The sequence below is a fragment of the Phascolarctos cinereus genome, unplaced genomic scaffold, assembly GCF_003287225.1.
Source record: "Phascolarctos cinereus isolate Bilbo 61053 unplaced genomic scaffold, phaCin_HiC Scaffold_726;HRSCAF=1367, whole genome shotgun sequence".
NCBI lineage: Eukaryota > Metazoa > Chordata > Mammalia > Diprotodontia > Phascolarctidae > Phascolarctos > Phascolarctos cinereus.
Genome location: NW_027556098.1, coordinates 271,929,632 through 271,952,986, shown reverse-complemented (window position 1 = coordinate 271,952,986; position 23,355 = coordinate 271,929,632). Strand labels below are relative to the sequence as shown.

At 37.8% G+C, this 23,355-nt stretch overlaps 1 protein-coding gene across 4 annotated transcripts in view; it reads right to left on the bottom strand.

Moving 5' to 3' along the window:
* The window catches only part of ETS1 (ETS proto-oncogene 1, transcription factor), a 191,995-nt gene that overhangs the window by 155,054 nt on the left and 13,586 nt on the right, over window positions 1-23,355 (bottom strand). For 3 of the 4 annotated variants that reach the window (XM_020963813.2, XM_078147109.1, XM_078147108.1), the window contains exon 2: window positions 19,483-19,565. In XM_020963813.2, the coding sequence (XP_020819472.1) occupies window positions 19,483-19,554 (72 nt within the window). In that variant the 5' untranslated portion in view covers window positions 19,555-19,565. Of the gene's footprint in view, window positions 1-19,482; window positions 19,566-20,864; window positions 20,977-23,355 lie in introns of all 4 variants that reach the window. The other variant, XM_020963815.2, reaches the window with a different exon arrangement.

Genomic DNA, 23,355 nt, shown 5'->3' with positions numbered 1-23,355 from the left:
TATTAACCCATATTTTATACACAAATGTATTACATACATACACATACATGTGAAAATATAAATGGGAAGGAAAAGGTGTAGAAAACTTCTAAAATATCAACATCAGTGTGCACATACATAACTACTAAGTTTTGGTTTAAAGATGGCTGAGAATTCAACTGATAGCAATGGAGAAGGAAGGCATTCTCAGCATTAGGGAGCAGCCTAAGCAAAAGGCACAGGAGTGAGATAGTGTAATATGTTTATTTGAGTATGTATACATGCATGCATGTAACAACACACATATGCACGTACACAAGACAAGCAGTGTACATGTATATTTTACACACATGTGTGTATACACATGCATACATAAATTAGCATGTAGGTTCAAGTCTCTGACACTTGACTCCTTCTTGTACTGTGGCTAGGAAAATTACCCTCTTATTGACCTAGACTACCCTAAGCCTCAGCTGTAAAGCAGGTGCTTTACCTGAATTAATAAAGGCAATTTCCTCAATGGAAGTTCCATACACCAATCAAACCACAGGACTTTATATATATATATATATATATATATATATATATATATATATATATATTATATATATATATATATATATATATTATATATATATATATATTATATATTATATATATTATATATTAATATATATATATATTTATATATATATATATTTATATATATTTATATAAATATATATTTATATATATATTTATATAAATATATATATATGTATGGTAACCCCCTGTTTTATGTACCACATTTTTGTATATATTAACTAAACGGTCAATTGCTCCTTCCCTGATCTCTAAAGATGGCAAATGTGGAAGGAAATCATTTCCCACAAAGAAACACATGAAAACCCGGTCATCAATGCTCCTCTCAATATCAAAAGTAAATGGCAGGCTGGCCATAGTTAATTCTCTTTCTAAATACTCACGAAGCACATTTAGCCGAATGTAGATAAACTCTCCTTCTGAAGCAGGAAGACTCTCTTCAAACTGATCATGCTCTCCCTGTTTTTCCCTTGGCAAACCCTGGCAGTCCTTGACTTCATGACCAAGCTGATTACAAAGACCACATGGTTTTGGTTTGTTGGGTTTGAATTCTTCCCTAATAATTGTGAAGTTTGGCTCATGTGTGGCAAGTCCAAGCATAATGAGATCAGCATCCGCTCCACATAAGCAATGATGAGTGTTTGGATCATGGTTAGGTTGAGCTCTTTGTCTTCTAATATAATCCATGATTTTATGTTCTCCTTCACCAGGAGCACTAGCATCAGATAAAATAACAGTCAAATTTTTCCACCCTGGGTCATTATTTAAACGATCAGCAATGTAATATTGAAGGCATTTAGCAAGATTGTCCATGAACTCAGTTCCTGGTGTAATACAATTGCTGTCAAACCTTTCTTTGATCTCTTCTGGAGGAAGAAAGCCACCTTTTGACAGTATTTCTTCCCTAACTCGTTGCTTCTCTCTATATATGTATATATACATATATGCATATATATGCACACACATATGTTTATATGTATATACACATACATACACATGTATATACGCACAAACACATATGCATATAAGTATATATGTATACACATACATGTACATAGATGTGTGTATGTATGTATGCATATGTGTATATATACACACATTATCTAACTACATGCATAGGTGCACAGGTACATAAGTACACACTCTACACTCCTCCTTCCCCCTGCCTTTTTTTCGGGTGGTTGCCTCATGCCTAGAATGTTCTTCCTCCCAAAATTTTACCAATTATACTCCCACCTATCCATTAAACAATTACTTAGTATGTCACGTAAAGACAGTGTTGTTGGTATGTTAGAAGGTTTTCTGTTTTTTCTCTTCCTATCAAAGTTTTTTTTGGGGGGGGGCAGGCTGGGAGGGCTATTTAAGGAACTGACCCTTTGAGAGTTCAGTGAGAGGAGAGTGAGATGTAAAGAGAAGAAAAATAACAGAGGAATAAAGGATAGAAATGGGACCTGAAGGAAAAACAGGGCTTGGCAGAGAAGAACCTGCAGCTGGATTTGTTGCAGGATCTGGGGAGAGATGGGAAGAGGAGATAAACTCCCATACAGCTAAAGGAGTAATTCTCCCTAGCAAAGCTAGTGCTCAGATGCTAGTTAGGAGCTGTACTCTGCCTTTCATCCAAGAGAAGAAGAGACTGAAACACTCAGCAGAGTACAGAACTCACCCTAAGGACAATCCTTTGAAAGAAGTTTGTACTTGTAATAGGCTCCTGGGCCTATTGGAAGTAGGCTCCATTCTGCACTTCTGTCCTGAAATCACCAGAGCTGTGGCTTTTCTGGGGAAGCTGTGGGATTTCTGAGTAGTGCAATCGAGACTTGGTTATGATGAGAATTCTTCAAAGCTGTGTGTTCTTTGACAAGCCACCTGTGTTGGCAAGGCCATGAAAACCTCTCTTCTTAACTACCTAGCAGCTACCTGCTTCTGGTCAACCCTTCCTTCCGGAAATCCATCAATCAATCAACAAACATTTATTAAGCACCTGCTTACTGCAGGTAGATGCTCTGGCATTGTGTTAACCACTGAAGATATAGATACAAAGAACAAAACAGACCTGGACTGTTTTCCTGCCTTGGGTTCTGTAACACTATAACTGGTTGGTTCCCCTACCTATCCAACTATTTCTTTTGTTTGTTTTGGGGATCACCTTCCTTCTCTGCCCTCAAACTGTGGGTATTCTTTAAGACTCTTCTGTCTTTATCTCATGGTACCATTTCTCTTGGTAAACTGATTGTGGCTCAGAATTTCAACTATCACCTCTTTAGCAATGACTCTCAAATCTCTATCTCTAGCCTCTCATCATATCTCCAACTGTCTATTAAGACCTCTCTACCTCTACCTACATGTACTGCTGCCACTTTAAATTGTACATGTCTGCAACTGAATTCACTATCTTCCCCTCTCTACCTATCAGTCTAAACTTCCTCATTTCTGTGAATGATACCAAACCCAACCACACAGCCTTGAAATCTTAATGTCATATTTGATTCTGTCTTCACCTTTGCCCTTTGTTCCCTATGTCTACACTCCTGATCATATCGATTCTTCCCTAGAATTGTTTCTCACATCGGTTATTCTTTTCCTATACACAGTATCTTGGCAGCTAGGTGGCACAGTGGATAGAGTGCCAGTTCTGGAGTCAGGAAGACCTGAGTTCAAATCCAACTTCAGATACTTACTAGCTGTGTGACCCTAGGCAAGTCACTTAACTCAGTTTCCTCATCTGTAAAATGAGCTGGAGAAGGAAATGACAAACTGTTCTAGTATCTTTGCCAAGAAAACCCCTCAAACAATCAGACATCACTGAAAATGTCTGAACAACAAATATACAATATCAGCACTCTAAACCTGATCCTCACCTGTCATGCCTGTCATGCCTGAACTTTTGCAATAGTTAACTGACTCATCTGTTTACCTTGCTCCGTCCTTACTCTCTCCAGTCTAACTTTGCATTCTGCACTTCAGTCATATTGGACATACGGACATATGAATAGCTCCAGTTATATTGGACGACTCTCTGCCTCCTGAAATACGACTTTGTGCTTTTGAATAGAATATTCTTTGTATGTAGAAGGCCCACCTTCTCCTTTGTCACTGAATTCTTATCTATCCTGTAAAGGCAAATTCAAATGCTACCTCCTCTGGGATGTGTCCCTTGCTGCTCCTATCTATAGTGGTCTTCTTATATGTATCATATATAACATTTAATTTATGTGTTTATCATGTATTGTAGCTTGATGAGGAATGAATGAAATTACCATATGCTCTATTACTCCCTATAGTTGACAAATGGAAGTCCCAACTCCTCAGTCTGCCATTGAAGTCCCTCTTATAGTTCTTTCCTATTTATTCAGCTTAATTTAACAGCATTGTCCTCTAAATCCATTGTGTGCATCCTTAATGGTACAGTTCTCACAGATCTAGTCCAAAAACAAAACCAAATATCCATAAATTGATCAATAAGGGCATTCCCTCTTTGGAAGCAGATTTCACAATGAGTTGATCTGGCTTGAAAACATCCAATCACTTGGTGTTCAATTCTTTCCCAATGAAGATTGTCAGAATTTAGCAGATTGGTCCTTTGATTGGCAGCCTAATACTAGACTTAAACTCAAATCCCTTCCAATTTCTTGGAAACTGTAAAAATTTATTCTTTTCTTACATAACTTTCAAGAACCTAAGGTCGCACCCCCATCATGGTAAGGCATTGGAGGAGGAACTTTATGAAGCATGAATGTAGGTAAAACATAAATAATGCATACATAGTACCATCAACTAGCTATCTCTCCCTCTCAATACTTCAAAGACCCATAATTTTATCTCTATGGGTATTCCTCCACCAACATGGCTGTGTAAATAGTCTCCAAGAGATTCTAATGTGGAATGTTTTATATGATTGCACAGATATAACCTATATCAGATTGCTTGCCATCTTGGGAGGAGGGGAGAGAGGAAGAAAAATTTGGAACTCAAAATCTTTCAAAAACTGAATGTTGAAAACTGTCTTTACATGTAATTGGGAAAAAATAAAGTAGTAATAGAGGGGAAAACAAAATGAAAGGGTTTCCATGGACACAAAATTCAAAACTCTAAAGCCAATTGGTGATGAACTTCTCTGAATAAAGCTAGGTAGGTCCTTGGCCTAAGGCCAAATATAAGCCCAGTGATATAGAAACTGTGTGTGTCAGTCAGTTAGTCAAGCACCTACTATGCACCCAGGCCCTAAACTAAGTGCTGAAACTGTAAAAAGAATCAAAAGACAGTCCCTGATCTCAAGGATCTTACCATTAAATTAGGGAGATGACAAGCAAACTAATACATACATACGTACATACATACATACACACACATACATACATACATACATACATACATATATATGTGTGTGTGTGTATATATACGTAAATATATATGTATAGGGGTGTGTGTGTGTGTGTGTGTGTATGTATATATACACACACACACAAGCTTTATATATAGGATAAGTAGGAAGTAAATAAGACAGATTAGAATTAAACGGGTTGGGAAAGGCTGCCTGTAGGAGATGGGATTTTAGTTTGGACTAAGGAAGTCAGGGAAGCCAGTGGAGATGAGGGAAAGCATTCCAGGCACAGGGAACAGTTAGAGAAAGTGACCGAAGCAGAGAGATAGACTATAGATAAATAACATATAATGTTACCTTTCTCTAACAAAATTGCCAACAAGCATTTTCATTTTGTTATATACATATATGTATTTGGTTATATGTATATATGTATTTTGTATATTTTGTTTATATACCCATAAATGTATATCTAATTCTATTCTGCTATGTTTGCTATTGAGCCCATAGTAGATTATGTGAGAGTAGATGTACGTCTTGTCTTTGATTCAGCTCAGGATCCAAGTATTTAGAACACAATAAACTTTTCTTGATAGCATTTGTCATAACTTGACTTTTGAATGTGAGTGAACTGCTGTATTTTTTATATATTAAAAAACCCACCTGCAAGGCTAACAGTATTGAACTAATACATGGGTGCCATCCTTGGTTCACCATCAACAAGGTGTAGCAGGAAAAAAATTCTTGCTTTAGAGTCCAAAGGCCTCCGTTTAAGTCTATACTTAATTCTCACCAGCTTCTGGGTTCTGGGCTATGCAGCGACCAAACTAGCTTTTTGGTCTGTAAAAATGGGAATATAATGTCTGTAGAAGCTACCTTACTATTTTGTTATAAGGAAAATAGTTTTAAGTGTTTAACTTTGTAAAAGCTCTTTGTAAATGTGATTTAATTTTTTTCCCTTTTTTCCAAGAGCAGTGATTTATTACATCATGGAGTGATGAAAGAGAATTAAATCAGGCAGCAGAAGATCTGCAAAGTCTGAGTTCTTCACTCAAATAGCTGTGCAACATTGAGCAAATCACTTAACCACTCTGAATTCACTTTTTTCATCTGTAAATTGAGAGAGGAGGAACAGATGAGCTCAAGGATCTGTCCACTTGTAACATATTATGTCATTATGATTTGTGCTGATGCATTCATACTCTAGCAGGAGAGATAATACAACTTACACACACGTACTACATAATATATATGTATATGCATATCATATGTATATACACACATGTATATACATATGTGTGTGTGTATATATATTATATATATATATATTTCATATTTCAACATGTTGTGACCAATGGAAAACATTTGGATAATGGCTACACTGAGTCAGGAGTTCAGGCTTTGTTCATAGGAGGCCAAGGACTTATTTTAATGCTTTAATACCAGTATATGTATATATGTATATATGTGTGTGTATATACATACATATACATATATATGTATACACACACATATATAGACATATAGACATATATATATACATATCTATATATATGATAGTCTTTACTATTTACATAATACCATATCTTTTTTTCTTTTTCAGTTCTTTCTCCCAGTGGTACCCAGAAGCAAGATAGCAGTGTTCCCCTTTTGACAGGAGAGAAAACTGAGACCCAGAGAAGTTCAGAACCTTATTCATGAACACATTAGGTAGAGAGACTTAATTGGAATTTGTAATTTCTTCTATTTTGGAACATTAGTTTTAGAGTAAGAAGACCTAGGTTTGATTTCTCCTCTCTTCCAAATGTTTACCAGCTGTGTGACCCTATATAAATCATTTAAACATTCCACTTCTCTTCTCTAAAACAAGACTGATTGCACTTACACTATTACATCAGAGGTTCGTTGTGAGGAAAACACAGTTCTATTATGGAGAGGAGAGTGGACATAGGTACATTCAAATCTGGGTCTGAATCCTGGGTCTGCTTTGACTGGCTAGGTGACTTTGGGTAACTTATTTCACCACTTTGGGTCTCAGTTTATTCAGAGGCAAAATGAAGAGGTTGACTCCAATGATCTCAAGGTGCCTTCTAGCTCTAAGTACTATCAGCTGACCCCTACAGCAGTGGGTACTGGCTCACTGAATGACTGAGCAATCACCCAACTTCTCACCGCTACTTCAGAAACATGAAGATAACCAGGCTTCTTTCCTTGTCTCTCAGAGGGGCGCTAGGAGGTTTATCTCCTCACAAGCTACTGTGAAGCCCTTAAAGATCCAGAATGTATTAGAAAATGTTAATTATTAAAGGTCAGCACAGCAGAAGCTGTAGCCAGCCAGGCTGGCACATAAGAGATGGGCACTGGGAAGCTATCTTAGACGGGTGGGGTGTTAAGTGGAAGGAAGATTGCTGTCTCATCTTAGGAGATAGGAGAAGAGGAGGGGACACAATAGTAGCTGAATATCTATAAAGGGCACTCACGTCAAGCTAGGGGAGGAGGAGAAGGAAAACCAGGGTGGTGCAGAGATCAGGAGGGGGAGGGAGTCGGAGTAGGAAACTGGGAAAACGGCATTTTAATTTTAGACTCTAGATCAGGAAACTCTTTTCAAACAATGGGTGATGAAGCTGAGGCTTGGTCTCCAAGACCCCACTGCATAGAGCAAAGGTTCTTAACTTTTTCGTGCGGTTGATCCCTTTGCCAGTTTGGTGAAGGCTATGGGCCCCTTCTCAAAATGTTTTGAAATGCAAAAATTTAAATGTTATCATTGACATTTAAAATTATTTTATTATTTAAATTTTAAAATTAAATATATTTAATATTATTAATATTATATATAACACAATAATATTAATATATTTAATATATATTACAAAGGAAGCCAATTATATTAAAATAAAGATTTTTTTTTCCACTCAAGATCACAGACTCTTCCCTAAACTCACACACTGAAATCTATCCTTGAGGATACATGGATTTCAGGGTAAGAAACCCTAGCATTCAGACCATGCAGCAGGTCAGAGAAACTGAGTAAAGACTTCGAACAGGAAAGGATTTGAAGTTAGGAGAAAGCTCCAGAAGGGGCAATTCCACTCCTAGCATAAACCTGGACTTTGCTTTTCATGTGGCCCCCAGCTGAGATATGACAAAGGAGAAAGTTTCTTTCCCCAGTAGTAACATGCAAAGCTTAGTGGTGATGTAGTCCAGGCAGTCTGGATGGCTCTTCAGATGATAACATCGGAGGCCACATTTGGGAATCAAGACTCAGCTGAAAATTAGGCACCTATCAGTGACATACTGAAAGGACTGCAAGGTGAGAAAGGCTTTTTGTTAAAGGTCAGGTCACAACTCCTGGGTGCCTGGCTTTGACACTGCCTCCCTGAGACTGATCTTGGCTGAAGTCTATGCTAAATGTCAGTGTCTGGCGACCAGGATCACAAAGATGAAGTCCCCCAGGCAGTGGCATAATTGGTGTTCTATGGTAACCTCTGATTCACCCCATGAAGGGGAACACAGAGATTCACACAAGATTGTGAGGTACAGTTCTGTAAGAATTTATAGGAATCTGAGTGAAGGAGTTCTTAGTATCTTCAGTCCTCAGAATTCTGTCATTTAGAAGTTGGACAATGTTGTATCTGGAGAAAGAGTAATTTATACAGCAAGCATGTCAATTAAAGGTTGGTTTTTGTTAAAGATTTATCATTTAGAAATTATTCAGTTCAAATGTTATACACTCATTGTGCCCTGCGGATACCAAGATAAGTGTCAAATAGATCCTGCTTTCAAGTAGTTTACAAACTAACATAAGGGGGATAAAACATTATACAAATAACCATTGATACAACTGAGAGTATGATAAGCTTCCTCACTGGCAAAATGAGAAGGCTGGTCTACAACATGACCTCTAAGATCCGTCCATCTGAGCTCTAATTTTATCATTCTATGAAATGCAAAAGAAAGATCTAGACAACATGCCATGAGAAATTTGAGGAGATAGCGATCATGTTCAGCTGCAATGGGGATGCTTCATGGCTGGGGTGGCAACTAATCTTGGCTTTGAAGGCAGAAAGAGACTTCAGCAGAGAGAGGTAGGGGAGGGAGGAGTGGGAAGAGGGTCTATACCAGCCATGGCAGACGGTATAAAAATGGGCCTAAAGACGGAAGGTAGTAATATGAGACAGAAACATATGTTGGAGCCAGATTGTGATGGGTTTTGAATGCCAGGACTGGGAGTTTATACTTTATTTAATAGGCAAGGGGAGACATTGAAGATTTTTAAGTAGAGGAATGAGGTGGTCAGAAATTACACTGGAAAATGATCTGAACAATCAATTGGAGATGAGGTAGACTAGATGCATGAAGACCATTTAAGAAGCTATAAGGCGATAAGATAAGCCCTTACAGAGAACACATGACTGACTGAACAACAAATATAGAATATATTTATAAGGGACTGCTCTTTTCTTATGTGGACTTTTATTTTATGAAAATCTCAGAAAAAGGACATTTGCATGAGAAATCCAATAGTTCTGGGGACCCAAAAAAGAATGAATGAATGAAGAATTTGTTAAATGCTTACTATGTGCAAAGCACTGTGTTAAGCCCTGGGAATATAAATAGAAAAGCAAGACACTCTCGAAGAGCTCATATTCTAATGGAGAAGGCAAGTCAGATGGAAAGGCCTCCTCATCCTTTGGGTAGAGCTGCAGTTCCTATTCAATGTCATGTGTACTGGTAAAATCATATCAGTTTCTGATGCTGAACCATTTAACAAGATGTATTCCCCTGTATTGCATTGCATTGCATTGCATTTTTTACCGTTTCTCTTTTGTTCTTACATCACCTTCATTTCCAAAATGTTCAAAGTACTGAGAGGACCTGAGGGAGACTATCTCTGCAGAGGGTAAAAGTACTCCCATACACATAAACTTTGCCTCTAAGATGCAACCCCCAATGGACTCTCAGCTCTTTGAGAATGGAGATCTTATTTTTTCTTTGTAGTGTTTAGTGTCTTTATCTCAGGTTCCAACCCTAACATCATTTCTAGCAAAGTCCTCTCTATTAGTGGCCACCCCTAATGTAAGTCCCAGGAAGAATTCTGTCTGGCAGTATTTGTAATCTGAATTCCTCCCATGTTTCCATGACACTGATCCCAGACTACTTGCCAGTTCGTCTTCAGGATTCTCATCCTAAAGGAAACCCTATTAGGTCCAACCACTGTTGTTAAGGAAAAACAAACTAGGCCTTCCGAGTGAAAGTCCTAAAAGGGGGAGAGGGCCTATTTCTATGTAAGCACTTCCAAAAACTAACACATGTAGGGGTGGAGAAGAGAAGTGAAGGGTATGTGGACAATCAGAGCAGTAGGCAAGTAGGGGGTTGCTCCCAAGGAGGCTCAATTAAAGGGCAATTACTCAAGATAAGAGAACCAGGTCTGTTTATATAATGGGGCTGTAAACTACTCGCCTGTGGCAGGAGAACTTTGATCTTGGTTGCAAGGAGCTAGTTTCTGGTGGCAGAGTGTGAGGAAGCAAGCGGATTTTTGAATGACACCATCCTTACCCTTAACTTCTGGTAACCCTAGATGATTCTGCTGAATACTCTTTTATGAGTGGAAATTCTCAGCCTTCTCCAAAGAGCCATCTAGCATAATCCAAAAACTAGGAGGAAGACATGGGAATGGGTGGCCAGCATAAAGGAAGATAAAAGTTCAGAGTTTAAGGGACATAGAAGAAAGGGTGATGCACCAGAGGATAAACTGGCCGGTTTGGCAGGATACCTGAGGCAAAATTCAAAGTCACAGTTTGTATTTATTAACTACCTACCCAGTGCAAAGCCCAGTGCTAATAATAGGCCTTACAGAAACAAGTGGTATAGTACCTACCCTCAGAGAGTTTATAATTTTAGTAGAGAGGATGAGGGACACAGGCAAATAATGATAATGCAACAAGTCAGTTTATGATTATGTGCATAAGAGTGATTAACTAGAATGCCCTGAAAGAATTGAAGAAGGGTGTCAAATAGAGAAAAGGTAGGTTCAGGCCACCCCTACCCTCAATACCAAGGAGTGGGGAGGACCGTGGTCTATAAAGGTCTACAAAGAAATACAAAATGACCACAGGATAAGACTCTTCCCTAAAAGTGCACAGATACTTACTTCTTCAGAGCTCAGCAAGGTAGCTGTAGTAAGGCAAAGGAGAAGTGAAATCTGAATGGCTAAGCTCTATCTCTTTCCCACCCCAAGCCTGTCCCCCTAGTGGTGTCAGCAAACCCCTAATTCCTTTCTTAGGAAGCTCTGCACATGACCTGATATCATAGAAAATTTGCTTATCCTTTTGGTCAGAGGTAATTCGACCCTGTCTCCCACACCTTCCCTCCTCCCCACCTCACCAGAGAAATCAGAATTAATCTCCTAGCACCTTGGGCAACTAGCCTTTACTCCCTGAACAAGGCTAGGCCTCAAAAAGAGGGAATACTGTCTCTTTTTTTCCTCAGAGTAGTTCAAGGTGTTTCCTAGAGTCAACATGACCCAAAGGTGGCTAATTTCCGTGGCTCTCCTCCCACATCCTCCTACCTCATGTGATAGACAAGGACTTAAACATAGGTTAAAACTAAGCTTCTACCTTTCCTCTCCCACCTCCCACTCCTGCCCTCAAGAAGAAAAAAATGCATGCTCAACAAGTCCAGGTGATATGAAGAAGAAAATGACACACCAGAGGATGAATAGAGGACTCAAAGGGACTTTCAAAGCCTAAGTATATTTGCTGAGGTAGCATAACAGGAAGAGGAGCTTCCTCCCATTGGATAAAAGTATTCCTAACAGAAGCCCATATAAGTACCTGGAAAGTACTGGTCTGGCCTACGCAATGACCAGATGACTTCTACCATCTTTCTCCTCCTCCCCCGCGATGACATCACTTTGCTCTAAACAGTCCCCTAGGGAAACTGGCCTTGCCAGAGGAAAAAATATGTCCTGCTTTTGACAAAGTGACCTTGAGATAGCTAGTGTACTACTCTATAAATTGAAGGCGGTTACCTGCTTCTGGCACGCATTTCAAATAATGTCATCAAGGTCATTTTAAGCATTGCTGTAGGATAATAATAGAATATGCTTCCTATTGATGTGTGTGGATTTTATATACATCAAGGGAGCTAATGTTACCTCTGATTCACAAAGGGTTAAACTGAGACACAGCAAATTGTTGAGAGTAGGCTTCATAAATCCTAACTTAGAAGGCTGATTCTGCATTATTACAATATGGTCTCTCTGAACACTTTCATTCTTATGGATCTTTATTACAAATGAACGTCTGACTTCATTAATGTGGGAAGTGTTTTAGAATGGGACCTCCCTCTACCGTGGAAGATCAGCAGCTGTCTAATAAGGTATACAAGTCGGTTTGCAATTAAGTCAGAAAACTGCTTGGGACATTAGGCTACTTGCCTGTGATCTTTTGGTTAATATGTGTCACAGGCAAGACTTGAACCCAGATCTCCTTTACTCATAGGTTGGCCCTCAATCAATCAATTAATAATTTTGCATTAAGACAGCTAAGTGGCTAATAGGCCTAGAATCAAAAAGATCTGGGTTAAAATCCAGCCACAGACACTTACTAGCTGTGTGATCTTGAATAAGTCACTTAAGTTCTGTTTGTCTCAGTTTTCTCATCTGAAAATTGGGAATAATAACAATCACCTACCTATCAGGGTTGTTGTAAGGATCACACTATCGTATTTGTAAAGCACATAGCACAGTGTCTGACACGTCATATGTACTATATAAAAAAGAAGAAATTTCCTTTTAAATCAATGGATAGAGAAAGAGTTCATGACCAAACAAAAATAAAGAAAATCACAGAAAATAAAGTGGGAAATTTTGATTGCATAACATTATAGTTTTTGCACAAACAAAATCAATGCAGCTAAGATTGGAAGGGAAATGGGTAACTGGGGGGGGAGGTGAACATCTTTGCAGTAAGGTTCTTTGTTAGAGGTCTCATTCTCAAGATATACAAGGAATCAGTTCAAATGTGTAAGACAAAGAGCCATCCCTCAATTGATAACTGGCCAAAAGATATGAAAAGGCAGTTCTCAAAGGAAGAAATCCAAGGTATCAACAACCACATTAAAAAAAAAGTTCCTATTACTAATAATTAGAGAAATTCAAATTAAAGCAACTTTTAGATGCTATCTCACATCAATCAGATTGGGAAAGATGACAGAAAAAGACAATGGCAACTGTTACATGAGAGCAAAACAGGTACATTACTGAACTGTTGGGTGGAGCTGTGAATTGGTGCAGCTGTTCTGGAAAGAAGTTTAAGACTATGCCCCCCAAATCAATAAAATTGGCGACCCTTTGAGCCAGTGGTACCTCTACTAGGATTATACATAGAGATCAAAGAGAAAAAGCATATGTATATACAAATGTGTTTATAGCAGCTCTTTTCATAACGGTAAAGACCTTGAAACTAAGGGTTCCCATCAATTGGGGAACAGCTGAACAAAATATGGTATACGAATGTAATGGAATACTGGTGTTCCCTAAGAAATGAAGAAAGGGACAATTTCAGACAAAACTGAGAAGAGTTGTATGAACTGACATAGAGAGAAGTGAGTAGAATTAAGAAAATAATTTTTACAATAACAATAACTATAGAGATAAACAACTCTGAAAGACTTAAGAACTCTGATAAACATAGTGACCAGCCATGCTTCCTGAAGACTCATGATGAAGTATGCTACCAATCTCCTGAAAGAGAGATGATGGATTCAAGATACAAAATGAAAGATATTTTTTAATGGTCAATGAAGGAATTGACCTTAATAATAAGATAGACATGATTATAGGACCTCTCCTAGGGAGCTGAGGGGTGTCTACGGCATGTCTATTGCAACATCTGACTCCAGGCATTTCCATTTGCTGTCTCCCATTCCTAAAACTCTCCTTCCTCATCTCCACTATTGGTTTCCCTGGCTTCCTTCCCAGTTAAAATCCCATCTTCTACACAACATGCTTCTTCCTAAACCTGTTAATTCCAGTGATTTCCCTCCATTGATAATCTCTCATTTATCCTGTGTGTATCTTGGCTGTTCAGAGTTGTTTGTATGGTGTCTCTCTCCTCGACTGTGAGCTCCTTGAGAGCAGGGATTGTCTTTTACCTTTCTTTGTATCCCCAATGCTTAACACAGTGTCTGGCACACAGTAAATGCTTAATAAAAATTGTGTGTGCGTGTGTGTGTGTGTGCGTGTGTGTGTGTGTGTGTGTGTGTGTGTGTGTGTGTGTGTGAGTTGTGCGCATGCATGAAATAAAAACTAGTTGACTGACTGGCTGGTGTGTAAAATCAGTGCAGCAAAAATCCTCAGGCCTGAAAGGGTCTTAATAGGTCAATCTTCTGCCAGATGCATAAAAGCAAATTTCTTGCTTGACTATGTATATGTGTTACAAGGGTTTTATTTTTTTTTTCCTTTTCAGTTGGAGAGAGGAGATAAGGAGAGAAAATAAATGCTTGTTAATTGCAAATTTTAATTTAATTTTTTTTAAATGGCCAGAGTCAGAGAGTAAAGAGTTTGAAATGGATGTAAAACTACATGTTTCTTGCTTCTCTATGAAAGTATAAATTCAGAAATATCAGACATACTTGAAAATAACAATAATATGTGTTTGATCCTAACACAGTAAATAAGCTAATCTCCATTCCATTTTTTCTGCTATACCTGTCCAGTGATATACCTGCCTCAAACCACCAGAGCAGACAATCTCTCCTTCCAGGGAGTCAGAATCAGATCAAATGTCATACTGTTTGCAAAGTGCTTTGTAAACCTTAATAATGCTGTATAAATGTCTTTGTTTATACCATTGTCATTATCCTTTTATACGTCAAAGGTCTAGCTAGCAAGTTACTATCCTACCGTGCGTTCTTTAATGTTTAATGTGTGATGAAATTATTCCCTTTTTTTTTGTAGTTAAATAAAAATATTGGGATGCAAGCTCACCTTCTCAAGACTTGTTGAAAGTATCTTCAGGACAACAACAATAGCAGATAGGATAATGGGGATGATACGTATGTCATCTTGTTTATATATGGCTTGGATTCCTCACATTTGATCTCTATATTTTGAGGCTTTCATTCTACATAGCCTGGGAGTTCTAAGCAACTAGTACAATGCCATCTATTAAGAACATTGTTGTTCTTAAATTTTTATGGGCCAATGTTATGTCCAAGTGACTGTGGGGAACAGTACAGTCTGTGATAAAACTCTAGTTCCAATATGCTTATTTGCTAAATTTTCAAGAATATTTTGGGGTCTGTATTCATAGTATGGAGATTTGTCATCTGTTTATGAAGGGTAGAAAATATGATTGTTATTATCTCGTTCTACTCTTTTTTTCAATGGGGTACAGATTTACATACTTATTTTCATCATCATTATTATTGTTGTTGTTGTGACATCAGAGCCAAAGTCACACTAGCTGAGTTTACTTCACTTGATTAAGTACAAGTATTTGAATTTAAGGTTTCTGGCTCCTATGAAATTTAAGAAGGCAAAGTTTATGGGCTTTACAGTTTTCTCTGCAGATCCAGGGAAAGTGGAGAAAGTCTTGGGAGACTTTTCCATGAAACCCTGGATTTGGGATTGAGATTGTGAGCTTTGCTTTCAATTATCCCTCTTAACCAATTTACTAATGCTAATGCCCCTGAGTTTATATCTCATCCCCAAGTTATAAATCATTTGAAAGTTTATTCCTTCTAAGCCTAAAGTTAGAGGTTATCTATTTTGATGGCACTGGTTTATTGAACTTGAGCTCACACTAGGTGGATGTTTTGCAGAGTGAGTCAGGATGAGGAAATAGACCTTATTCTGTTTTTCTAACCATTCTGCATCCTTGATGGTATTAAAGAATTAATTAAGATGTTTCAGTAATGGAGAAACTGAGGTCCAATGAAAGATCAAATGAATGGAAGCATGAAAATATACTTCAAGACAGTTAGAGAGTGTTAGAATTAGAAGAGGCCTCACTTCTGATACCTAATCTTTTTCTCTAAACCACTAGAACTTTGAATTTAGCTAAAGAAAACAAAACGGCTTATGTTTGTCAGGATCTCCTATCTAATTGTCCTTTTTCACTCCACTAGCTTTATTTGAATGAAAAAACTGATAAAAACCTGATCAAAACCTGCATGTTTTCAAATCCATGTGTTTATTAGGATATGGGAAATAGAGGAAAAAGGCATTTCATTTGAGAAATGCCAGGTCTCCCACATTCAATATTAATAAATGGGTTGATATGATTTTTGAATACATTACATACATATTGTAGGAGTTTCTTGTATCCTTGGTACTAGATCTGAATACACTAGGTGTAAAACGTCCCTTTATTTGACATACTTGGAAGGAGGATTTCTTGACCTCAATGTGTAAAATGAAGCAAAGCAAAATACAGATCCTGGTGATATATTTTGAAAGTAAAGACCTAGATCTTATTTAATTGGGTTGCTGTCCTGATGGAGACATGACCAGTGCCATATTGGGAACATATTCTACAAATTCTTTGTTGAATTGAATTTGGCAATGAAAACACAATTCTATATTTATTTATTTTAATACGTCTCTACACTTACATCCTTAAGAACCTTTCCCCACGTTAAGAACAATTTGATGTCCTTTATATGGGCCTTAGAAGATAATCTCTACAAAAATCAGAATTAGCCTTTTCCTAATGATTTCCTTGAGGTTCACAGAGTGACCTTACCCATCTAAGAGTCCCTTTGCAACTTTCTATTAAGCCAACTTGAATGACTTCTTGGCTGAGCTTATTTTGACACTTTCCTGATCAAAGGTATGGCACAACTGTTTTAATTTGTTTAGGGGGTGAGTGGTGTCTGTGTGAGAACAGGAACAGCTTTTGGAAGGTGGGAGAAAAAGTTGCAGAACAACCAGTGAGAAGGGATTTATTAACCCTCCCTGAATGCATCCTTCCCCTTGAACTTAGAATAGCTTTTGATCCACAATTCTCTCCTGCTCCTGCTGCCAAAAACAAATATGTACACTTTTGATCCTTAAGTGTAGACAACTCTTGGAGGCAATGATTCACTGAAGAGTTCTATTGTCAAAAAATCGCAAAATAGTATCCAATATTAAGGTAAAAAACAAGAGATTTGGTTCATTTGTAAAAAAAAAAAAAAGAAAAAAAAATTCTGCCTTTTCAATTCCAGAGAAAGTTGAAGACTTTACCAACAAAAACTTCAATCTCTGAATCTATAAATGAGAGAGATGATTTCAATTAGATGTAAGGAATAATTTACTAGAATAAGATGTAACAAATAGAGGTTATGGAACCTCTCCTGGGGAGCTTTGTGAAAGGTGCATGCATATCTATGGCAACATCTCCAGACTTGGGGAATTTTTCTTTCTTTTTTTAATTTTTATTTATTTAATTTTTAATTTATGGAATAAAACAAGCATTTCCATAATGTAGTATAATAAAAAAAAAAGATGATTGCACATGAAACTGCAACTCTATCATGTACAACTTGCTATTCCTTTTAAATATATAATAAAGTTAACATGTGAATTTCTTTTTTTTCCTTTTTTCCTTCCCTCCTTACCCCCTCACCCATCCTCAGAGATGGCTACTATTATACACAAGTGTGTGTGTGTGTGTGTGTATATGTGTGTGTGTGTGTGTGTAAAATAATTTTATACATACTTCTATTTATCACTTTTTTCTCTGGATGCAAATAATGTCTTCCTTCATAAGTCTTTTAAAGTTAATTTGGATATTTATAATAGTCAAAATGACTTAGTCACTCAAACTCTGGGGATTTTCACTAGCTGTCTGCCATTCCTAGAACTCCCCCTCCTCATCTCCACTTTTGGTTTTCCTGGTTTCCTTCAAGTCCCAGCTAAAATCCACCCTTCTATAAGAGCTTCTCCCCATCCCTGTTAATGCCAGTGCTTTCCCTCAGTTGATAATTTCGCATTTATCCTGTGTATATCTTGGTTGTACAGAGTTGTTTGTGTGGTTTCTGCCTCCTTAGAATGTGAGCTCCTTGAGAGCAGGGACTGCCTTTTACCTTTCTTTGCATCCCCAAATGCTTAACACAGTGCCTGGCACAAAGTAAATGCTTCATAAATACTTGTTGACCAATTGGCTGGTGTGTATAATCAATGTAGCAAAAATCCTCAGGTCAACCCTCGGCCAGATGCATGAATTCTCTCAACAACATCCCAGACAATTTGCATGCCAATGGCTTAGGTTCTACCTGTAAATAGGAGGCATGATACTAAAAGTTTTCATTGTCTGCTCCAGCATTCCTATCATTCCAGGAATCTAGAGCTTTTCCCAGAAAAATCTTTCTTTAAGCATTATACACTGTAACAGCAACATTGTGCAATGACCAACTTTGATAGATTTAGCTTTTTCTCAGCAATGCAATGATCTAAGACAATTCCAAAAGATTTATGATGGAAAATGCTATCCACACCCAGAGAAAGAACTATGGAGTCTGAATGCAGATCGAAGCATACTATATTCTCTCTCTTTCTCTCTCTCTCTCTCTCTCTCTCCTTTCTCATAGTTTTTCCCTTTTGTTCTGATTCTTCTCTCACAACATGACTAAGGTGGAAATATGTTTAATATGATCGTACATGTATAGTCTATATCAGACTGCTTGCTGTCTTGGGAAGAGGAAGGGGAGGAAGGGAAGGAGGAAAAAAATTGGAACTCGAAATCTTATAAAAGTGAATGTTGAAAACTATCTTTACATGTAATTGGAAAAAATAAAATACTATTAAGTGGAAAAAAATAAAGAGACTAGCAATTAAAAAAAAAAGAAAATCTTTCTCTGCTTAGGTTCACTAATTTTAGAATGCTGTTGATATTTGAAGGTTTAGGATTTAGACAGCTCAGCTCCTGAAAAACCAACCCAGTTTCAACTGATCAGAAGACACTAACTTTCCACAGGAAAATGTGTTTAGAGTAAATTCTGTTAAACCCACACTTTCTGTGGTCCTCTGAAGCAGAAATCAGAGTCTAGGTTTTTTATTTTGTGCATTTATCCAAGGAAAGATAAATACTACAGCTTAAGTATTCCAAAATAATGAAAGCTAACTAGCATTTACATAGTGCCTTAAAGTTTACAAAGTTTCATTTTATTCTCACAATAACCCTGGGAGGTAGGTGCTATTATTACCCTCATTTTACAGAAAAAGAAACTGAGGCAGACAAAGGTTAAATGACTTGCCTTAGTTCATACAACTAATAAGGACCTGAGGCCACATTTGTACTCAGGTCTTCCCGACTGCAAGTCCAGCCCTCTATCCACTGTACTGCTTCTAAAAGGAATTTCTGAACTCCCTTCATTGACAATTGAGTTCAAGTTTAAATAATTGCTGCTGTTGAGCCAGTGAGTAGTGTCTGACCCTTTGTGACCCTATTGTCCTGTGGTTTTCTAGGTAAGGATACTAGAATAGTAAATTAAAACGATTAGTTAGGTCAGTTTCTGGCCTTTCTATTCAAAGAGAGTAAAGAAAGTTGAAATCTGTAGCAAGGTGTCTCTTGGCCCAGACGGAAAGTGAGAGGAAGAAAGAGAATATAACTTACCAGTCCTCCCGGCCGAGCAACAGAGTAGGAGGCAGGGCTGCTGGCTGTCGAATCCACATAGTAACTCATCATCTTGGCAAGTCCTGCATGGGAGAGAGAATCTATTGAACATGCACTTATGGATGTGTGACTTGGGAACTCTCAACTTCAGTTCTTAATGTTCAGCACTGAAAGGATGGTAGAGATCATCTAGTTTTAAGTCCTTTCATTTTATATATGAGGAAACTGAGGATCAGAGTTATTTAGCAACTTGTCCACAATGGACTCAAATGGGAATAAATATTTATTAAGTGCCTACTAGGTACCAGACACTGTGCCTAGTGCTTTACAAATAGCATTTCACTGGACCCTCGTAACAATTCCGTTAGATAGGTGCTGTTATCATCTCTATTTTACATTTGAGGAAACGGAGGCAGACAGAAGTTAAACGACTTGCCCAGAGTCACACATTTAGTAAGTGCCTGAGGTCAAATTATAACTCAGGTCTTCCTGAATCCAGACCTAGTGCCCTATCTCCTGTGCCTCCTAGCCTTCTCACAGCTACCTAATGGAGTCTAAGTCCATAGACTTTCATCCTATATGATACTACATTCTGATTATTCATAAACATTTACTGAGCATTTGCTAAATACAAGGCACTACCCTGGTTACTAGGTCCATAAAGAGATACAAAATACAGTCTTTGTCTTCCAGGAATCCTCAGACCATTTGGAGAGGGAAAGCTTTCAATTTCATTTAGTCTAATAAACATTTATAAAGTGCCTTTTACATGCAAGGTCAGTGAGGTTCCCTTGGCTGGATCTCAGGAAGAGCTTTCAGGTAAGAGACCGAATGGTGCAATGTAACATGTAGAATGCCATCCTGGGAATCAGGGTTCAAGTTTTGCCCCTAACGTATCATGTGACCATGGGCAAATCACTTAAGCTCTCCATGCTTCCATGTAACTCTCCAAGACTATGTGAATAGGTCACCGTTTGGATTGATTAGTGGAAGGAGTTTCTCCAGCAGGATGAGAAGAGAGATTGTGAAAAGAATGCTGGATTTGTAGTCAGAAAAGCCTGGTTCAAATTCTGTTTTTCCTTCTTATAGAGCCTCCAGCAAAACATTTAATCTCTTTGGTCTTGAGTGTCTTCTTTAAAATGAAGAGATTGGACTTAATGGCCTCCAAGATACCAGCCATCTCTAAATCTATATGAAGGTGATAGGTAAGTTAGAGGGAGTACCTACATTGATGGTTGGCAGATTTGACATATTAAAACACACATGAGATCATGCACTAGTTGCTGGGGATACACAAACACAAAAGAGTAACCCAAGGTGCTCCCCAGTGAATCGTATAGAGAAGTGCTACCGAGTTGGAAGAAAGGAATGACTCATCAAACCTGGTATACAGGGAGAAGTCCTATTTAGGAAGGAGGTAGAATTCAAGTTTGGTCCAAAGAAAAGGCAAGCCCCACAGAAGCAGTCTCTGTTTGAAGAGTGAGAGATTTTTTGCTGTGAGGGAAAAAAAAAGAGAGAAAGAGAGAGAGAGAGGGTAAGACTATTAAGGAACAGCTACTATCTTAGAGATTTTCTTTCTTTTTTAAAAAAAATCTGATTAGCTGTCATGTATAGGAAATGAGGCATTCTGGTTGATTTAATTCTCTTACTGAGGATTAATTTTAAAAAAAAACTTTTTTTTGTTAGTTTCAGTCATTGCTGTTGTTTCTTTCTAAAATGCATTAGCTCACTTTCCTGCCTTACTAATACATTGAATATGTGTCTTTGATGACGCAACATCCTTCAGTTTCATCACTCTAAACATTAGGTACAATCAAAATTCAACCATTCTATAAGAAGCCTTTCCTGATCCCCTTTATTGCCTTTCCTCTATCAATTATTTCTAATTTATCTTGCATGTATTTTATTTGTACGTGGTTATTCGTATACGGCCAAGTATCACCAATTTGTCTTACACGTTATCTTGTTTGAACATAGTTGTCTCCACCCATTAGATTGTGAGCTTCTCCTAGAGAGTAGGGACTATTTTTTGCCTTTTTTTTTTAAAAATCCCCAGCACTTAGCACACCGCCTGGCACATAGAAGGCACTTAATAAATGCTTGTTGACCTGATTTTATATCTCTTTCAAATTAGCCACCTGGTAGGTAGCTGTCAATCTGTCTTTTCTGATGTTTCATTTTATCATTTAAAGGTTATTGATTGCATTTGACAACAAACAGTGATAGCTGACAGGTATATAGAAAGCTTAAAAATACTTTATATTCCTTTTATCATGGGATCCTCACACCACCCATGTGATATAGGAAGTACAAAAAATACTATCCTCATTTTGCAAATGAGGAAACATGTTCAAATGCCTCTCTGGCATTTGCTAGCTGTGCAACTATGGGCAAGTCAGATAACCTCTCTGAGCATCAGCATATTTCTCTGTAAAATGGAAATAATAACACATATGGTACCTAATATATAGGGTTGGTGTAGGGATAAATGAGGTAAAGTATGTAAAGCACTTTGCAAACCACTACTAGGTCTATAGCAGGAGTGGGGAACCTGTGGCCTCGAGGCTACATGTGACCTTTTAGGTCCTTGGGTGTGGCCTTTTGACTGAATCCAAGTTTCACAGAACAAATCCTTTTATTAAGGGTATTTGTTCTGTGAAGTTTGGACGTAGTCAAAGGGCATCAGACTTATTTTTCTACTTGCCACCTTGAAATAAAATGGCAGCAATAAAAGCTGCCAAATTATCAAGGAATTTGAAAGAAATGTGCTATATGGATAGAGTTGAGAAAAATACTCAGTTGTACTATGTGACACCCATATTTCATAGTACTGAAGATGCTGATGTACAAGGTTTAGTAGATTAGACTAGATCACCCAAGAACTTGAGAACATATCCTGGAAAAGTGATTTCTTTCTTTAATTGATTACTGAATCTATGATACCAGTTTCATTTTCTTGTGATTTGAATTTTAAAAAATTCTATTCCATGGTAGTAATTAGAATGATATACTAAGGAAGATTTTGATAAACTTTTCCTAGAATTTATGAATAGTCTGAATTTGGTCCTGCCTTATGATGCAGGGATAGACTTAAGGCCCTCAAAAGATCCCTTCTAGTTGGTATATTCTCTGCATTCCTCATAAAATCATGGGATTCAGAGCTAGAAGGAAGTGTATAGAGCATCTAACCCAATTCCTTCCTCCTCCAGGTAAAGAAACAGATTAGACCTAGGAAAAATGACTTGTACAAGGTCACTTATCCAAGGTAGGAAGTGGAAACCTCTGATTCAAATCCAGGTCTTCTGACTACCTACTGCACCACTAGCTGCTTATTGCTATAGAATTAGCAAGATCAGTTACAGCACATGGAGAATACTGGGATGAATTTTCTAATCTGGTTGTCCAGATGACAATTGTCCAGTTTTCCCAAAAGTAACTTGCATCTTTAGCTATCCAAAGGAGTGATACAAGAAATTACTTTTTAGAGGCTTGAAAACCATGGAGTTTTTTGACCCTACATTCTGTAGTTTGCTCAGCCCTGCCTATAACCACCTCCAAAGAATATCCACAAACCCCTAAGTCAGCATGGACTACAGAAAAATCTACAACCACATGTCATACATTCATCATAATAGCCCAGTCCTTCTCAGGCTCCTATCAACAAAAAATGACCTTCCTCCTCGCCAGCACACCCTGGGAGGAAGGTCCATACTGGCAGCCATATTCTGATGCCCAATTCATGGCCTCAGGAACCCTTGGTCAGCCTACCAGACTGCACTCCTCCTCATGGAAATGTACTTAGAAAAATGTTTGGAAGAAATATGTTTTCTTTTTCCAACTGACAGTGTGAGGGAGGAAACCCCAGGCCCAACA